Source organism: Urocampus carinirostris, chromosome 4 (genome assembly GCF_059441175.1).
Source record: "Urocampus carinirostris isolate Australia breed hairy pipefish chromosome 4, RoL_Ucar_1.0, whole genome shotgun sequence".
Lineage (NCBI taxonomy): Eukaryota > Metazoa > Chordata > Actinopteri > Syngnathiformes > Syngnathidae > Urocampus > Urocampus carinirostris.
The window spans coordinates 25708559-25728411 of NC_142352.1; the positions used below are offsets into that span (position 1 = coordinate 25708559).

General features: G+C 39.8%; 1 protein-coding gene and 1 pseudogene across 1 annotated transcript in view; one reads left to right on the forward strand and one right to left on the reverse strand.

The window, feature by feature from the left end:
* Positions 1–19386, forward strand: part of adgrg1 (adhesion G protein-coupled receptor G1) — a 28621-nt gene extending 9235 nt beyond the window's left edge. The window contains exons 2-15 of the mRNA XM_088333960.1: positions 8393–8465; positions 9530–9789; positions 10898–11084; positions 11171–11216; positions 11417–11507; positions 12495–12620; positions 12709–12825; positions 12977–13019; positions 13124–13230; positions 15057–15172; positions 15250–15509; positions 15586–15685; positions 16530–16804; positions 17879–19386. Of these exons, the coding sequence (XP_088190086.1) occupies positions 8402–8465; positions 9530–9789; positions 10898–11084; positions 11171–11216; positions 11417–11507; positions 12495–12620; positions 12709–12825; positions 12977–13019; positions 13124–13230; positions 15057–15172; positions 15250–15509; positions 15586–15685; positions 16530–16804; positions 17879–18030 (1944 nt within the window). The 5' untranslated portion in view covers positions 8393–8401 and the 3' untranslated portion in view covers positions 18031–19386. The remainder of the gene's footprint in view (positions 1–8392; positions 8466–9529; positions 9790–10897; positions 11085–11170; positions 11217–11416; positions 11508–12494; positions 12621–12708; positions 12826–12976; positions 13020–13123; positions 13231–15056; positions 15173–15249; positions 15510–15585; positions 15686–16529; positions 16805–17878) is intronic.
* On the reverse strand, positions 3104–3235 carry LOC148367143 (U2 spliceosomal RNA; annotated as a pseudogene).
* Positions 19387–19853: the final 467 nt, after the last annotated feature.

Genomic DNA, 19853 nt, shown 5'->3' on the forward strand with positions numbered 1-19853 from the left:
TTTGTACAAAAACGAAATAAAAATGCAGTTTAAAGTCAATTGGGCACTGGTCTTGGTCAGTATGGACATAAATATGAATAAACCTGTTTCGATTTTTTTTTTTTAGGGACAGGCAAATATATAATAGATAAAATCAATCCATCCATCATCTTTAGCTTATCTGGGATAACAGCCAGCCTCAGCAGTAAAGCCCAAGCCTCCCTATCCCCAGCCACTTCATCCAACTCATGCAACATAATACCAGGCGTTCCCTAGGCCAGCCTAGTAACGTAATCTCTTAAACTAATTCTGGGTCATCCCCGGGGACTCTTGACGGTAGGACATGCCCAGAAAACCTCCAGAGAGAGGCAATCAGGAGCCTTCAATATTAGATACCCGAGCCACCTTAGCTGGGTCATCTCAATGCGGAGGAGCAACGACTCTACACTGAGTCACCCCGGATGACCAAGCTTCTCATCTTATTTCTAAGGGAGAGCCAAGACACCCTGCAGAGAAAACTTATTTTAATCTCGTGTTTTCGAGATCTTGTTCTTTTTGTGACCCACAGTCCATGACCATGGGTAAGGGTAGAAACAGATTGACCTGCGAATTGAGAACTTTGGCTTTTGTCTCAGCTCCTTCTTTACCACAACAGAATGGTATAGGGTCTGCCTGACAGTAGACGCTGCTTGATCCATCTGTCCACCTTCCATTCTAACCTAACCTTGCTCATGAACAAGAACAGCAGATACTTGAACTCCTTGACATGGGGCAGGATCCCCACCCCGGAAAGAGCACGTCACCTTTTTCTGGATGAGAGCCATGGTCTCGGATTCGTAGGTGCTTATCTTCATCCCAGACGCTTCGCACTTGGCTGAGTATTGCTCCAGTGAGAGCTGAAGATCACGGCTTGAGGAAGGCAAAAGAACCAAATCATCTGAAAAAAAGCAGAGATGCAATCATGAGGATTAGAAATTCTGTCCATGAAAGTCATGAACAGAATCATTGACTAAAGAAGATTTGGCGGAGTCCAACTCCCACTGGAAAGTAATCCGACATACTGGCAGGATTGCGGACCAAATTCTGGCACTGGTCATACATGGACTGCACAGCCTGGACAAGACTGTCCGGTACCCCACATGGCTCCATGAGGATCACTGTTGAATGCCTTTTTCAAGTCCACAAAACACATGTGAAAACTCCCATGCACCTTCGAGGACTCTGCAGAGTGTGGAGAGCTGGTCCACTGTCCAACAGCCAAGACAAAAGCCACACTGCTTCTCCTGAATCCTAGATTCGACTTCCTTGTGGACCCTCCGCTCCAGTACCCCCAAATAGACCTTACCACGGAGGCAGAGAAGTGGGATTCCCCAGTCGTTGTAACACATTCTCCGGTCCCACTTCTTGAAAAGAGGGACCACTACCCCAGTCCCAAGCGCTTTAAATGAAACCGTTTCAACAACTTTGTTGTTTTACATTCTATCAACTGACATTTGTTCTTCAGACTACATCCATTTAATTTCAAATACGTTTGTCAGGCACAGTCTGCCTTATAACACTCAATCTCTCTTTCATAGCGAAATATACTTGTGTAAAAAGTGGAATGCATGTCATCAAAACTATTTTTTGGAATGTTACTTGAAACTGACCATGGCGTGTCAGACTCCTTTTTGTTCAACTGTCTGACGTGCTTTTAAAATGTTTGTGTGTCACTTATCTACCGCCATGGCACACAAGGTTTGCTTTGCAAAGTTTGCAAGTAGTCTTTTTATTTGCCGTATTTAGGCCAAAATGCTACAAAACTTTAGAAGTTTTCATACGCGTAGTTGATGTTGACGCCGACATTTATTTTACCGCTCCAGACAGACACTTTTGGCTATTGCGCGTGCGAGACTCCCAGCAGATATTTTATTCATGTAGAGACGCCTCACACTGTTGGGAAAACATGTTTGGCGACAACAGTTGACAATGAATTTCATTTCTGTTATCAATTTTTGTTGACAACGTCGACTAATCGTTGCAGCCCTATTCATTGTGTTATCCTTCTATGCTCAGCATCTTGAACATTATGTACACAGTGCTAGCCAGGAAATGGAAGTCCGAGTAACGCCACGAGGAAATTCTCAGGCTATGACAACTCGTAAATTGTGTCCTGTTTTTTCACTTTGATGCAATTTGACTTGAAGCCGCCTGATATGAGTCATATATTACTAAGTGTCCAATTGTTCTTTGTTACAAGTGCAGGGCTCCCCTGTTTACAATGGTCTCAATATTGAATTGGTTAAGAAATTATTTAATAGTATATTATATACATGACCAAACTAACTTACAGTGGCCATTTTTTTTACTTTTAACTCAAAAGTCACCAAAAGGTGCTTTAACTCAAACATTAAAGCTGTTTTACAGCTTTAACTCAGATAAAACATAAAACACCTCAAATGTATTATGTGTAATAGAAAAGAATTGTCATTGATTAAGATGTATTAAACATTATTTACAAGACGGGGCACTCCAGTATAAACATAATGAAGACTTAAAATATCACAATAAAACAACATTAGCGGCAACATAGTGCAGAAATAAGAAATATATATATATATATATATATATATAAATTGTATAGAGTTCCCCCACAAAAACATTACATTTTTCGCATGATAAATGGAACGGACCTTCAGACACTTAATTATTTGTTCACAACCTCACCTTTTGCATATAGGAGTTCATCTTCTAATTATCTCATTTATTGTAAATCACGGTTCACTGATCGCTTAACAACCTGGGCACCACTGAGGACGCAGCTCTGCATAGCTTTTTCCACTCCCGAAAGTCCTGGCATGTTTTCAGTGTCGTGGCAAAGTTGGCTCCAGTCCCTTTTTAGGTGTTGTAAACAGAGTTCTTTTACTGTGCCCTGGAGTTTTATCTTGTCCGGTCTTGATGATCTTGTGATGTGACCAAATAATAAATGGGGTTTTTAAGGGTTATTGATCTATCTTCGTTATTCATTATCCATTATCCGTTATCGGTCAGTTCATTATACGCTACAAAGCCTAGGAGCCGGGACACTTACTCTCAGCCAAAAGGCTAAGCTAAGGTCCTAGCCCTATAGCCTTGTTGCAATCATTGCGAATGCACCGTTCCCGGAGGTACTGCAATACCGGGCCGATGCGTGGAGTGGACAGAGCAAGCTCTTATTCCATCTCCGGATTGCAAAGATCATGGCACAGGCCAAGCTAAATCAAACCCAGATAGCTATCCTAGCCACAAACACACATATAAATATTGCAATTACATTTTCAATAACTGGTAATCACAACACTTCTACCCTTGTCGCTGTGATGATGAATTACAGTCTGCCGTCCCAAGGGGTGACTCATACATTTAGTTGAAGGTGAAGCAACGCTGAAAAAGAAATTCTCTTTTTGTTTAGGTCAGACATGCACTTCTTTTCATGATCGAACACTGCACTGATCATGTTTCGGAATGAGTGTAGAGGCATAGACTGTTTCTGCAGACACATGACCTGAGAAATGAAAGCACAGGGGGAATTCTTTGGCTGAAAGGATCAAGAACAATGGTGTGTGCCTGTGCCTTTGTGTGTGCCCGCATGCGTGGTTGTGTCTTTTTGTGTGTTGGTTTTATGGTTGAGTATTACAAGTAGTGGCAGTTTGGGTAAATGACATACGCACTATTATTTTTGTACTTAGTTATGCATAGTTGCACATAAAAACCTTCCTTCCTGTGCCACATGTGTGCTGAATGCAGGAGGTTGCAAATGTACACAGTAGAGCGTTGTATGGTCGGACATTGCCGGCTGTGCGTTTTGGTGCACTGGCACTAATGTGCTACTTTCCTCAGTGCATCCTTTTCATCAATGCACTGTCTGACTCCACTATAGAAAGGCCTCCTCCAGATTGAGTGGCTTGAGAATCCAGTGTGAGTCACCAGCAGGAGTTTGTGAATAACTCATCAATTAGGGAAAGACAAAAGAGTTTGGCCCCATGTTTATTGCTTTCCTATATTTCATTTGATTTATTTGTTAAGACTTGCAAAATCAAGGCCAAGCAACAACAAGCAGAGGGTAAAACATCCTTGGAATCAATGCATCCAGCCTCTGCAGCCAGGGTCTTAGGGTCACCAACGTGGTAACCCTTAACAATCACTGAGTACCAGACCGGTTCTGAAAATGGTTCACCAGTTATTGGTCATTGTGATTTTTTTAGGAAATTTGATTTCTCACTGGCATGGTATTTTAGTGGTTGATTGAGACTATTTTAACCCTACTTCTAATGATGACCGACTGTTGTTAACTCTATAACAACATAGTAACATTATAACTTGCTATTTTGGAAAAACATATAAAATATGTAGCCCTGCGCCCCAATCAGTAGCAAAAAAATAGCCTTCCGTTTAAAAATGTTGGTGACCCCTGCTCGACTACCTTGCTTATCCATTTTCTGTTTAATCTTTTTCCATTAAGACAGCTTATATGCCACTATTCTTTTTGTCATTATGTCAATGACAGATAGATCATGCAAAATAGTTATATGCATCTTAACCGAGACTAAATTGAACTAATTTTAAACTGCAAAAATTGCAGAAAATGTCCCTCATTAATTTGTAACTTATTTAATCAATGCTTGATTATGGTATATGGAAATTGATTTTAGACATACCTGTATATAGTTGTTAATAACACTAACATTTGTTTCCTTTTTTAAAGACATTCTAAGTTATTTTTGTAGTCAAACAAAACATAAAAAACTTAAAATGAGCAAAGTTAATCTACTTTTGCTTATTTACAAGTATAATTTGTCTTATTTTTTCTTAAAATAAAATAAAAAACTACCTTAAAATAAACATAATTGCCTCAACTAGTAGGTGGTAAATAATTCAGCTAAATTTAGAAAATGTTGTCTGCTTAGTTTTGCTTATTTTAATGTGGTTTTCAATCTATATAAAACCTGCTGGATGGCATAATTTGGTCCCTACCAATGCCAAGACCAGACCTACGTCCTTGACTTTAGCCGAAATTACTGTGGCAATAAAAAATACAATACGTTGATTAAATTACAAACAATTTACCGGTAAATTCCTCTGTGCCTGCTTATCACTCACTGGAGCTGGACTCGACTTCTCGGTTTATCTGGTGTGTGTTTCAGGATACGTCGCTAATAAACAATGAAACTGTCTGGCTGCGGTCCCACAAGTTCCTGTCTCATGATATCAACAGTCACAGTTTGGTTTGCGATCCCAATTTTTTTTCTTGTGTATCTTTCAACAGCTCGTAGAACCAGCTGCACCACAGACAGTTTGGGGCTTTTTACAATGTGACTTTGCGGACCACAAGCCTGTCTGTGATGGAGTTAATTAAAGGAAGTATTTTACGTTTGCATGTGGGTGATTGGTTATGTTCACATGATATTGAATATCTTTCTTTTAAAGGGGATATAAACCAACATAATCTAACTTCCACTGTTAATTGTTCTTCTAGTGTGCCGATAAAATTGAAAAGTCTAAGGTAGATCATAATCTATGCCTGGATTATGATGGCTTTAGTGATAAAATAAATAAAAGAGAAAGATGTACAAAATATTGCCTTTGATGAGTGCATCCTTGAGTTGCTTGTAGCGCTCAAATTCCACTCTTTTTTTTATTTCTGTTTCAAGCACATTACAAAGACAGTGTGAAAGGCTGTTTCTGTGGAATATCTATTTAGATATAAAAGGGGTTTGGATATAGGAAATAGAACATTGGAGGCTTTCCTCAATTTCAGTTCTCATGTGCCAAAGAAACCTGTTACAGTACTGCTATCTATAGAACTGGAATAGAACTGAATCAACAAATTGTCAAATCAAAATGTATTTGTAGAGCACCTTTCAGACACTGAATTGGAATTAAAATTGCTTTGTGAAATCTGTAATGACTAATTATTTAAAGACTTGCTTTTATATATTATTATACGCATTAGCCAGCCTGATGCTACCGGCCATACCGTGAGCTACTAGCAGCCATGATCATGACAATGACTGCTACTTTTGCGACTTCAGGTTCAATACTAGTGGCTCCCTTTGTGCTGGGAGCCGCTATCCAATAACTACAGCGCTAATATTCATACGTATATGAGTATGTTCATTGTACCACTAGCATTAGCAAACTTTACTTGTGGTTTAATACTGGCAGAAGCCGTATTAAGTAGTTTTCTTTTTTCATTCTATTTCATTCTTATTGACTTATCTGCTTATAATTAATGCTAATCTTGTAACCCATTATTGTGCTATAGACAATAACTTTACTAGTTAGCAGCCATGTTCATAACTACTGGCTTTGCCACATTAGCAGTAATATTAGCGGCTCCCTTAGTGCTGCTAGCCGCTATTATAAAAACTACAACTCTAGGGCCTGTGTATATGCCAATTGTAGCCTTATCATTAGAATTAAGTAGGTATTGTCACGGGATTACCAGAACAGAGCAAGAGACCCCAGAGCGTTCGTACAATACTTTTATTTGGGGAAGCACAAGGGTTAGCGGGAAACTTCGGACGACGTAGCCAATCGTAGCGTGGGACGGAAGCAGGTCGAGTTTACCGGGACTGAAGAGACGATCGTAGCGTGGACGGAAGCAGGTCGAGTTTACCGGGACTGAAGAGATCGTAGCTTGGGACGGAAGCAGGTCGGATCGGAGGCAGGCAGGCAGAATCAGGTAAACAAGAAAGCAGGTAATCGGGAGAGTCTTACGGGGTACAGAAGTTAATCCTCCGACAAGGAGTTCTCCGCGTAACGCGTTTAAAAGGGGAGCATTGACCAATCAGGAAGCACATTCCAGCGCGCCACATGATTACCCCAGGTGACTCCACTTGGGTAATCATGACAGAACCCCCCCCTCAAGGAACGGCTCCAGAAGTTCCCCAGGAAAAAAAATAAAAATAAAATAAAAATAAACCCACGACACATCACAGAGTAACACAGGAAAATCAGGAGAGTCAACTCAGGACAGGAAGAATCAGACAGGGGGGGTCGGATTCAGAAGAGTCGGACTCAGGGCAGGCATGTTCAGAAGACTCTTACTCAGGGCGGACAGGTTCAGAAGAGTCGGACTCAGGGCGCGCAGGTTCAGAAGAGTCGGACTCAGGGCGCGCAGGTTCAGAAGAGTCGGAGTCGAACAGGCAGGCATGGGAGTCGAACAGGCAGGCATGGGAGTCATTGCGCAGTCATACGGCCGGAGGTGCCTTAGCCAATTTTGCCACGTCGGAAAGGACTTGCCGAACTGCACATTCTGAAGGGGAATTGCGCTGCTGATTCAAGCTTTCATAGTGGTCAGGGGGCAAATGGACGAACGCGGGGTCCATTCTGGTCGGAGGATTCTGTCACGGGATTACCAGAACAGAGCAAGAGACCCCAGAGCGTTCGTACAATACTTTTATTTGGGGAAGCACAAGGGTTAGCGGGAAACTTCGGACGACGTAGCCAATCGTAGCGTGGGACGGAAGCAGGTCGAGTTTACCGGGACTGAAGAGACGATCGTAGCGTGGACGGAAGCAGGTCGAGTTTACCGGGACTGAAGAGGAGATCGTAGCTTGGGACGGAAGCAGGTCGGATCGGAGGCAGGCAGGCAGAATCAGGTAAACAAGAAAGCAGGTAATCGGGAGAGTCTTACGGGGTACAGAAGTTAATCCTCCGACAAGGAGTTCTCCGCGTAACGCGTTTAAAAGGGGAGCATTGACCAATCAGGAAGCACATTCCAGCGCGCCACATGATTACCCCAGGTGACTCCACTTGGGTAATCATGACAGGTATTTATTTTTCCATTCCATTTTATTCTAATTGATTTTATATCATTGACTGACCTGCTTCTAATTAGGACTTGCTTGTCAACTGCTGGCAAAGTGATTTGATATATACACACATGCACATTATATATATATATATATATATATATATATATATATATATATGCTGATCCTGTTGTTGTATTCTAATGCTTTTCACAGTTCCTGCTAAATATCTATCTGCAGAAAAGTGTTCCATTCTTACTCTTCCTAAAACGTCCCATGTCAGCCTCTTCAGCATTATGGTAAAAAAACATTACCCTGCCAGAGGGTTAAAAATAAAAAGGAAATCGTTGGAGTGTGTGTGCGTTCAAGTGGAAGAGTGTTTCCATTGATAAGAGAGCGCCGTGTGTGTTTTGAGCGTGAACTCTTATATATTTCTCGATAGAGACGTCAAGATAAAACGCAGGCCTGGGGATAAGAATTGTATCGTTAAAAAAACGTTATTCTGTCAAACCTGTGCAGTTTCTAGATAAGGACTTTTCGATATTTTGTAGGACACAAAAGGAACTGAGATTCGTCAGACGGTGCTCATGAGCTTTATTGGTAACTGGATTAGACATTTCTTATTCATTGCATTTCAGGTCGCAGAGATGGTGGCTGCACTTGCCAAGCGTCTGATGGGAATAACTCATTTATTTTTTCTCCTTTCAATAGGTAAGACAACCCCTCACTCTTTTTTTTTTGTGATGGCAAATATTTTTATACGTTTTCGGGTGTCTGTAATGAAGCGTTAAAGATTTTCTTTTTTATACAAAAATCCAGTGTAGCCTCGCCATATTACGGTTCAATTTTTATGTCCTTGGTGCATGGCAATTTTTTATTTATTTTCGTTCTAAGGAATTTTGCGTGGAATTTCAGGGTCACTTGAAGAGCACCAGTACACTCCAACTTATCAGAGATCTGTCTCCATTTTCCTTGGTGCTGGTTGGAGTTATCCGGATAAATCATTTACATGTTGAGTAAAAACAGGAATAACCCAGTATACAGCCGCTTGTGAGCAGTCCGATCGGGGGTCCAAGCGTGAGCTACATATAGACGTCATTTATGCTTTTAACTTTTGACTTAAATTGAAAAAGTATTTCATCAATGTCACTCACTAAAATCTACGAACTACCGTGCTTGTCAGCTCTCACTCCAAATGTGGGTTCTATTGCTGCGTCCCTTCTGTTTACAAGGTGTACATACATGCCAATCTTTTGACATTATATAGCGATCTATTTTATAACGCATTCTATTTTTAATCGCAAAACCCAATCCATCATGAGAATATTAAGAAAAAAACATGCTTGATTAAAGCTGGAAGTGGCAAACTTTTATCTAAATGGAAATCTAATGCGATTGTTCAAGATGTTTATTTACACAAAACGGCTTAGTCTCATTTCAAAATAAACCACCCACCGACTAAAATACTGCTTTCGAGTCAAGATTTTTTGTTGCTGTTTAAATTTCAAAAAGTGGTAGATTTTTTTTCAACTGGTAGGCGTTTTTAAGGGGCAAAAAGTGATAGTCTAACGCTTAAAGTGGTATTGTTTGTAGGTATGAGTGCTGTTCTTCCTTAGACTTACACTACAAATAAAAGGATACACCTGTGGCATCCACTATATATGGATAGGTACAAGTGTGGACTTTCATACAATTGTTGCATCCAATATAAAGTGGCAGAGTCAGCCAAAAATACCCTTCCTCCTCCCAAGTCAAGTTTTCCTCTCTCTATGTAGTATTATGCGACCGAGACTTGCACTTTTGCGGCGTCTGGCGGCACGGCCGACATGCGCTCAGCCTAAGCTTCGACATCTCGCCCGGTTGTGGTCAACTCAGCATAGCGGCCGACGAGAACTCCCTGGCGGTCCGTGGGCAAATCGCGGCGCAGTGCAGCCGTGCCGGTAGACACAAGCTTGACCACACAGAGCTCGACTCGGGCGGGGAAAGTCACTTCTGCCTGTATTGGGAGCCGCTGCAGGACCAGCTCAAGTTACAGGTAACTGGAGTGGTTGTACTGTAGGTCACCCTTTTTTTAATCGTCACTCTCATGTGAAAAAAAAACATTTACAACATTTGTTTTTGTTTGTTCATCATCTAAATTTTCCCTCACTGGGTTATTTAAAGAATAATTGTCTTCTAAATCAGTCAACAATAATTGTATTGTTGCTTTTATGCAAAACAAAATATATACATATATATTTTGGAGGAAATTAAAAATATTTTTCATCCTTCTGTAAAAAGAATTGAGGAGATGTGTTTTTTCAAATAACAATTGCTATATCATCTTGATGAAGATTCAGCAAGCCATGCACTATTCCCTTATGAAGTCTGTCCCCCAAGAATTTCCAATGATTATCAAGAACGCTGAGTATTACGGTTACAAAATAAACATTTTCTAATAAATAATCCATCCTGAAAGGGGGATTACCACTTGTGAGGTCCTTTCTCAAGGTTTCTCTTTTTCCTCACGCTGAGGTATTGAGTTGTTCCTTGCCCGCATGTTGGTTTAAAATCAGGTAATTGTGTCATTGTAATCCTGCGTAGTTCTTTGAGACATTTTTGTGATTAAGGGCTATATAAATAAATGTGACTTGACTTGATCCGAAAACATTCATCAAATTAGTTGTTTGTTCATCTAATAGAAATTTGTCATTGTAGTGTGTCTTTAAAATGTTAAATACATTTTTATGGGTAAATGTATTTAATAATGAATTCATGTTCTTAGTGTTAATAAGGTTTATTGAAAATGTGTAAGTAGCCAATTGATTTTACACTACATGTAGAAATCATTGCTTTGAAATTATGTTAAACGTTCTAATTCTTATTTATTGTTCCTGTGAGGCGAATGTAATTTCCCATAATTTGCATTGTGTGATAATGCAAATGAAATACTTGAACTCATTGGGCATTGTCAATACATACCTGATATAAAAAATATACGGCTTTGAACTTTTTAAGGACACCACAGCTTTAAGTACAGGAATCATTCCACAGTTGTGTTTATTTGCATGTTATCTCATCTGTTTTGTTTTTTGGACAAATGTTGAGTTATTCCACCTTTAAAACAAAATGTATACACATATGTATAAATAATTTTTGCTTAGGTGGGCGTGAAAAACTTCACCCTTTGTTGGCCTAGTGGCACGCCAGACTCGTGTTGCACGTACCTGTCATACGGCTCCAACGCACCTGAGGCAACCTACGGCATTGCAGACGGAATGATCGCGAATGACATCACCACACATGCAACTCTGGCCGCTTACACGTTTGACGGCAGTCCCTTCAAATGCGGTGAGATTGGGTTTTGGTTGTTATCAGTTGTTATTCAAATGTTTGCAGTTCAATTTTAAGTCTTTTTTTCTGTGTGCTTTTTTTAGGCATTTTCTGTCCCAATCAGAGCCACGGAGACGCCCAATTCGACATGTAATTTACTTACTCATATTCCTTTGCATTTTAACATTGTGTAACCCTACACCATATGATTTGTTTTAATAGCCACGCATTTAGAAATCTGTGTGACAAAAATATCCCCAAAAACCTGGATGGATGTGATGAAAGCTTGATGAAATCATAGTTTGCCGTTAAAATGACATTGTGGGGTGCGTTTGTGTTTATGTGTGTAGGTTTGACCTGGCTCCTGAGGAGCCAATCTGTGCCCTCAGTTCGGCGGTAGAGCTTAAGGATGACTTCCGAGGGATGGATATCAACTTGCCTGTGAGTCAAAGAAAGTAAATATCAATCAAGTGCGCGTTGCATTTGTGGTTGTTTATGAGAAGGTGCAAAAATAAATACATTAAAATACAGAAGCCAAACTTTTATACCCGTACTGTTGTGTTGTTGGATTGTAGTAACCCTTCAGTGGTAAAAGCCGATGCTGTATTGCTTAACCTGCCATGAGGTAGTATAGCGCCACCTGTTGATGTAAAAAAAATTAGACTTATTGGCAGCCTGACAGCTAATAAATAGAAGAACTCCAATGCCAACTTTGGCCACGTATACTTTGAAGTGGCATATACAATTAACGACTAATTAGATTTATTTCTTGAATTTGTTTTAGAAAATCATGTTCCCTTTCCTTTTTATTTTCATATATGAATTCATACTATGTTTTTCTTTTGGTGTTAGTAAAAATATTTTACTGTTATCATTTGGGTTTTTTTTTTGCATATACTGTACTATATTTGTTTGTTTGTTTGGGGGGTTTTATGTAAGCACAGCTAAAAAAACGTCAATCGTTAGTTAGTAAAAGAAAACAATTAACTATTTGCACCAAAAAAAAAACACCTGTATAATACAATTATACAATGGATAAACATGTGCCTAAAGGGTAAAGTAGACAGAAGCCTACCCCAAACTATTTTTTTCCTTGCAGAGAAAACACATTTAAAATCAAAACAAGAAAACGGCACCATACTCCACAAAGGAAAATTAGAAAACAAAGAAATGACATTTCAAACTTATAAAGCTATCACTAGTGACTCCTATATTTTATAATTCCCAAATATTTATCTATAATGCGTATCGTATCTTTTTTTTAATTGATGATTGTTGTTTAGTGTTTTTTTTTTAAATTGCTTTTCACTTAGTCATCCTTATGTTCAATCTTATTTTGTCTTCTTTTTTAGATTAAGGTCTTAAATGCAGTTTTCAACTGAATTCTATTTCTTACTGTTTCAAAGGTTTTTTTTTTTTTTATTCCAGCATGTGGAAAGCATTATTGCCCCAGAATCAACCACCACCATCCACCTCCCCTTGGCTTTGAAGCTTGCTGCCAAAAATAACAGCAAAGTTGTCTACACCTTCTTCAAAAACAATTCCATGTTCCAGGTGATCCGCTGCGATAAAACACCACCATCAAATTACACTAGTACAGTTTCCAAAATATAAGTGATTTGGAATATTGTGTTCCTTTCAGGAAGGTGTGAAGAAGGCAAAGGTTCTTGACGAAGTGGTTGAAATTTCCATTGAGAATCAAGTCATCCAGAACTTGGCTGAGCCAATCAAGATAGACTTCCATCACTTTGTCATCCCTGTAGGTTTACAACACAGTAGCATCATTTTAACTCAGGGGTTTTTACCTTTTAATCTTCTCCTGAAAACAGATGCTGTTGACTTGCTGAATAGCGCCTGTATACTTGAATGATAACAAAAATGATAAAAGCTTTTTACTCCTCACATTTCAGAAAACACATTCAAGGACATGTGTCTCGTGGGACACCAAAAAAGGTAGGTATCGCTTGCCGTATCTTGTATAGGATACCTCCTCCATATATCATATTACATAATGTCTTTGTATTACTTAGTATGTGCCCTTAAATGTGTTTATCTAGATCCGATGAAGGTGAAGTGGTCGGTTGAGGGCTGTAAGACGCTGCAGAGAGGATCTAAGCACACCGAATGCCTCTGCGACCACCTTACATACTTCACTGTGCTTGTGGTGAGATATGCATCTACAGTACCTACAATGTATGCATTAGACCCCTGGGATACAAAATATTCTGCTCTGAAGTGGGGATCTCAAAATGAAATTGTTATGTAGCGGGAATAAAAAACGTATGGCAATTAGAAAATGAATTCTGAACGCTTGGGAGTCCAGATACAATTATTAAAAATGAAAGTGATTTTTAATCTTCCCTTGCAAGAATTGTTGTGCCTATAAAAGATTTCCTCGCTTTATTGGCCTCCTTATTTCTAATAATAGTCCCGATTGTTGATCAGGTAAGGGTAGGGATAGTTGCAAGGTTTGTTTCCGTAGGCAACAGTGATACATGTTTTGCTTCTTTTGCATCACTGCATTGACAAGCAAATGAATACAGTGCAGTGGTAAGCACATTCGCCCTAACACGTGAAAGGTCCCTGTTTAGAGACCGGGTGGAAACATTTGTTGGCCTGGAGAGGGATGGGCGCCACCAGGCTGTATTTGTTCAAAACACACCACAGGAAATTGTGCGCCTAAGAACCTAGTTGTTAAGGGATCCAACAAAAAAAAAAGTATCTCTTTAGTATTTGCCTCGCTCACTCACAATGTTTTTATGAAGCGCATGAGATTCTTAACTGAATGAGAGGAAGACATTGTGAAATGTAGTTCAGCCAGTAGCATATATTTGTTTTCATGATGCTGTGATGCAAACCAATATCAGACAGACATATTCAAGGTGGGGTGTATCGTTTGAGGTGTCTTTGAAAAGTTGAAAGTTAAATATTTTTTTCTATTAAGTACCATATGTATTCGTGTATAACACTCTCTTGTGTATAACACACACACAGATTTTTTGATGAAAAACCTGTATAAAAATTAGTTTCACTTTTCATCTCACAGCGTTAATTTCCTGTTAGCTTTTTGGAGTCCGAATGTTTTGTCTGGCAGTGCCTCTTCATTTTATTTTCTTTCAAAACAGTTGCAGTCTCATGTCAAATTAGACAGATGCAGTTGTTTCAGATTGCGGTGAAAAAAATCTCGAATGTCCACTTCTCCTGGAATTGGTGGCCCTCAATGTCAACTTCCCTTTTTTTATTTACAGTTGCCATGTTGGAAATGGGGTGGGCTAAAATTATCACAGGGAGCAAAGGGAAAGGTGACTAAAGGGCTACTGCCATCATCTGGTGAAATGTTGATTTTTCTTTTAACATTTTTTATACTGCGGTCAGCATTACTGCCAAGTCACACTCATTACTCCATCAGTTATCTGCGCCACTTATCTTCAGCAGGGTCGCGGGGATGCTGGAGCCCATCCCAGCTGTCTTTGGGCAGGGACACCCTAAACTGGTTGCCAGCCAGTCGCAGGGCACACAGGGACAGACAACTCACTCACTCATTCACACATTATCCTGACAAGCATGTCTTTCAATTTTGAGAGAAAACGGCAGTGCCTGGAGGAAACTCACGCAAGCACGGGAAGAACAAGCAAACTCTGCACAGGAAGGCTGGAGGCTGGATTTGAACCCATAACCTCAGAACTGTGGGGACGTGCTAACAACTCAGCTGCCGTGCCGCCCTGTCAGGCCACATGTTTTTAATTTTATGACAAAGGCCGCAGGTCAGAAAAAAATGATGATGACGGGCTTTAGCTGGCCCCTGGGGTTGACTTAGGACTTGTCTGCTCTATGGGTATGCATAATCGTGTGTTGTTGGTTTTGTATAGTAGGGAAAAAGTTAAAGTGAAAACGTCGTCAGGCAGGGACGCCGTATCCCGGGGGTCAACTGCACGTACCCACATAAACATGCTTGCAGCACGTGTCCTACCCACTGCTGTGCTCCAACAGCAACTTGAGCCTCGTCCAGTGCGCCATCTGCTGGCTCTGACGGCCATTACATCTCTGGGCTGCGCCGTGTCGTTCATCAGCGGCATCGCTCTCATCGTTTTCCTCTGCAGGAGAAGGTCATTTTTACACCAAGGCGTTTAGAATAGTGTGCGACAAAAATGTTAAGGTAACATTCTCCGCCCTTTGCAAACAGGCGAGCAAAGGATCCCGCCACACCCATCCACTTGGGCTTAGCCGTGTCCCTCACCTTTCTCCACCTGCTCTTCTTCTTCACCGGCGTCCTGGCCAATGTCGGTGGGGAGGACTTGTGTGTCCTGGTGGGCGCTGGGCTACATTATGCCCTGCTCAGCACCTTCTCCTGGATGGGCATTGAAGTGTTCCACACCTTCTGGATGGTCTATGTGGTCTTCAGACCATCCCCAAAAATCTGCGTGTGGAATCTGCTTGGCTTCAGTGAGTGTGTCTGTGCATACTTGCTTCAAAGGATTGTTGGAGTAAATTGTTTTTAACAATTGACCACACATTGCAGTCCTTCCTGCTGTTCCTGTTATCATCCTAGTTGGGATCGGCGACATCTATGGCCTGAGGATGGTGGAGTCAATCGAAGACAAAGAAAACCCATTCAGGATGTAAGTCTTGAGTTATAACTAGCAGAAAATCTTAAATATAAAAATAGTAGAGCAGGTGTCACCGGCGAGCACCAGATAGCCCCTTAAGAACACCCAAGTAGCCCATGGACCCCTTCTGAAAATAGCTTAACAGTGATGAGTCATTGTGACTTTTTAGAAAATTGGATTTCTAACTAACATGCGAAACTTATTATATGATCAAAGTTTTTAAACACGTGATCAATTCTTCTGATGTTCTTTTTAAAGGTAGCCTATGAATTATATCTGTAAATCACCCAGTGCCCTTATACAAAGCAGATGTTTTAGTGGTCGATTGATTGACTTGTATTTTAACCTTATTCCTAATATGAGCAGCATAGTAATTACATCATAATACCAACCTAGTAATAACATAGTAATAGCAAGATAAGTTATTTTTTAGGAGCAATTTTGTAGCCCTGGGCATTAATTGGAAACAAAAAAGTACCGCTCAGCTCAAAATAGGTTGGTGATTCTTGCAGTACAGATACAAGTAAGGAATGTTATAAAATTATGTTTCAGTAGCTATTTGGCTTTTACATAACATTTTAGTTTTCTTTGGTAGCAGTAAGCTCATCGTCACCATTATCGCCATTCTCAGCAGTTTGGCAAAAAATGATTGTAACTGTCAAACGTTACTTGAAGTTGAAAATGACTCTCCTGAATTGCTCCAATGGTCTAAGTGGCATAGTTGTGTGTGATATTAACAAACATTGACGGGATTAATAGTTTTTTGACAAACAAGTGGGTGGATAGGACTACATTGTGGATATTTTTCCATTTCTTTGCTTACATCATTGGTCAAGTTCACTCTTTGTGTTTCTAGGTGCTGGATGAAACTCAACCCCAAGGCCTTGCTAGCTCACCACCTCACCAACAATACGGTGCTGGCCGTCCTCGTTTCGGCCGGGTTGGTGATGCTCCTCCTGGTGTACCGGGAGATTCGCACTAGGGACGAGTGGCAAAAGAACCGCGTTGCCTTCCTTAGCATCTGGGGCCTCAGCTGTCTGTTCGGCACCATTTGGGGTCTCGCCTTTCTCGACTTTGGGCCATTTTCAGAATTCATCCTCTTCCTCTCCTGTATCCTCATGTCCTTCCAAGGTATTTAGTTAGTGGGAGGAGCAGCAATTTTTTGTTCTAGCTTTTTGCAATATATATTACGAAATATAGTTGGATGTCCCAAGGGAGTAGCAGGGAATGGTATCAGTGCGGGAATCCCCCAGGGATGAGATGGGAGAAGAAACTCACAGTATCACTGTTGCCTAGTACAAGAAAGGCAGCTTCCCCAACTTCTAAATTTACTGCGTCCTGCATAGTCGAGTTCTCTTGCTCTCTTGCAAACTTCCCCCTCTGGAATAGGATGTTAGGATAAACTCGATCTGAAAAAAAAACATTTTTCTTTCTCTGGATATGAAATGTATCTCTTTAACACGATTAAAACCATGTCTCCAAAAATGTAATTGACGTATTCCAAACTATAAATGACCTGACTCCATCTTAAAACCCCGCAAAACACAAATTGAAAGCACCCAAGAGTATTTAAATCCTGTTAATTTTGGTCATTAAATAACCTTGCAAAATAAACATTTGTTTTTCTCCATAGTCAAATACAGGGGTGGCGAACAAGTTTGACACAAAGAACCAAAATTTTTAACTGTGAGAGTTATTTTTTTTTTTATTAAAATTTTGATATTAAATAAAGAATGATTTAATTCATGTCACTCACCTAATTCAACCAAGTAATATGCATGTTTGCTCGTGCTTCAAAAGTAAACTCCTGCTTTTTAAACGATGGTGGTTTGCCAAAAGCATAGACTAAAATACATATTGAGGGATTGAACTGTAGTATCCACAATATATAGATGAATACACCTCTTGCATTTTTGCTGAGGGGGCAGAAAATACAATTGTAATTTCTTAGAAATATCAACCAATACACAAAAGGCTTTTTTTTTTTTTAGCTACCTTGTTTTTGTATCATTTGTCTCTGTTCTTTTATCCCTACTGTGCTTTGCAAAAAACATCGTGAATAAGGGAAACTGCATGTTCTTATCAGATTATTCCCTGCATCTAAATTCACTCGATGGTAGCGGTAGCAAATAAAACATATTTTTGCTTAACCTGAGGCGCAATCTCACATGCAATGGCCTGAAGCATTCTGTATGTTCTCTGCAGGCTTCCTACTGATGCTGAGGTTTTTCTTGCTGGACTGGATGCGCAAACATGCGGTGAGAATCAAAGAGTCCCCTGCCAAGGTATGTCAACTCCCTGCGTCGCAGTCCACTATCAGTCAGGAACCTCTGGAGCCGCTTTGTTCCAGTTCTTGACACTTTCCAGCAATACTGTAAACGATCATCGCTCAGGTTATAACTCCTCAATGCCGGCCCGGAGCCTGGACCTCTTTTTTTTCTTGAATACCTAGACTGGCTCTAGTTGTAGAATTGTTTTTATTATTATTCTTTCTTTTTGTTTTAAACTGGAAATTATTTGTAAAAGCTTTATTTCTAGGTAAAGAAAGGGTTTGCACTGTTATTTCCTCTTGTCTATTCAGTAAAATAGAAGACTTTTTGTGCTTTAGACCTTAGTTAAGCTTTCATTTCTTTTAGGATTGGTGTACAGTTTTTAAGTAGCACTTTAGATGTTTTTATACCACATTCATGGGTGGGATATAATGTTTTTTTGATTATCAACGTTTCCTGCTTGAAATGCTGAACTCTTGTCAATGGCCAACAAAGTGTAGGTGTCAAACAGAAACACAAAAGGTTTTTTTCACGCAATTTTGAGTGAGTGCACATTGTTTCGATATACTCTACTGTATTAGCTCACATAGTGGGCCGATTAATTTACTTAAATGCAAGGTGTCCCATAAAATTGTATACACACTTTGACCTTAAATAGCCAATCGAATCTTTTGTTCTATTTCAATGAAAAGACATCTTGCGTCATCTGTGTGTGGAACTCTTTTCACTTCAGCTATATTTTCACATTTCCAGAATGTTCTCAGAACATTTTTGTATGAACGTAAGCCCAGTATACACTATTCTTAATTTAAAGTCAAATATGAAATATAAAGCTGTATATTGTTAAAGTGTGTATATATTTTTGGGGACAGCCTGTATATGTCTTGTTTTTTGTGTGCAGTTATATACTTGGCATTGATGTGCTATGAAAGCCCTGTTTGAGGCAACAAAGAAGAAAATGAATTCAAAGGGAACCAAACATTGTGAATTATATAATGTTTGCCTCGTTATAATTTCTTCATTTGTCAGTCAACGTTATGGCAGCAGAGTGTTGTTCAAACATCCCAACAAACTAGTACATGAGATGTTATATAACAGGAAATGCGAATTTAAATCATCTGGTTTAAATAAACCCTGTTAAAACGTTTCTTTGGAACACCAAACATGTGAGTTTAGTCTTGTTTTATGTGGCCAAGAAAAGAGGAGCAATCATTCTTTTGTAATTTTTGAACATTTGCCTTTCTTTATGAAACGTGTGTTTTTGAGTCAAATTGTCCTCATGTTGAAATGTATGTGACCTACCAGCAACCAAGTGAATTCTTAGCTACTGTGACATTTGCACTTTTTGTGTTTGTATTCAACACTGTATTATCATTGAGGTTGTTGTGTATATTTGTTGTATGTACAGTCAAAAATAAATCATTTTGATTATGAAAAACACACACATAAAATTGTTGCACAATACTATTTTCCTATGGAGCAGAAAAGTCATCTTTCTTCCTGGAATTGTCAGTGACTTTGCTGACTTGTCAACAACCTCTGAGTGAACTTTGCTGTATGTTATTTTTACTCACCACTTTATCAACACAGTCAACTATAGCAGAAGTGCTGTGATAAAACTAAACATGTGCAAAATGTCTGCCGAGGTCTCCAAGTGGCCTGAATGTGAGCTGAAGAGCAACTTAGAGTGCGCGTTGTTCCCGGGTTTCAAAGATGAATGTGAACACAATCTTTAGCACTGCATGTGACACTTTGCACTACCTTGAAAATGACTATGGCCGCCAATGGATGGCACCCTTAACCATGACGGTACCTCTCTAATTATTTGCCATTTTCTTCACGTGGTAATAGCAGCCGCAGCCATATTTCATGCTTAATATTCATTCAGTCAGTCTGTACTAATATTTTTT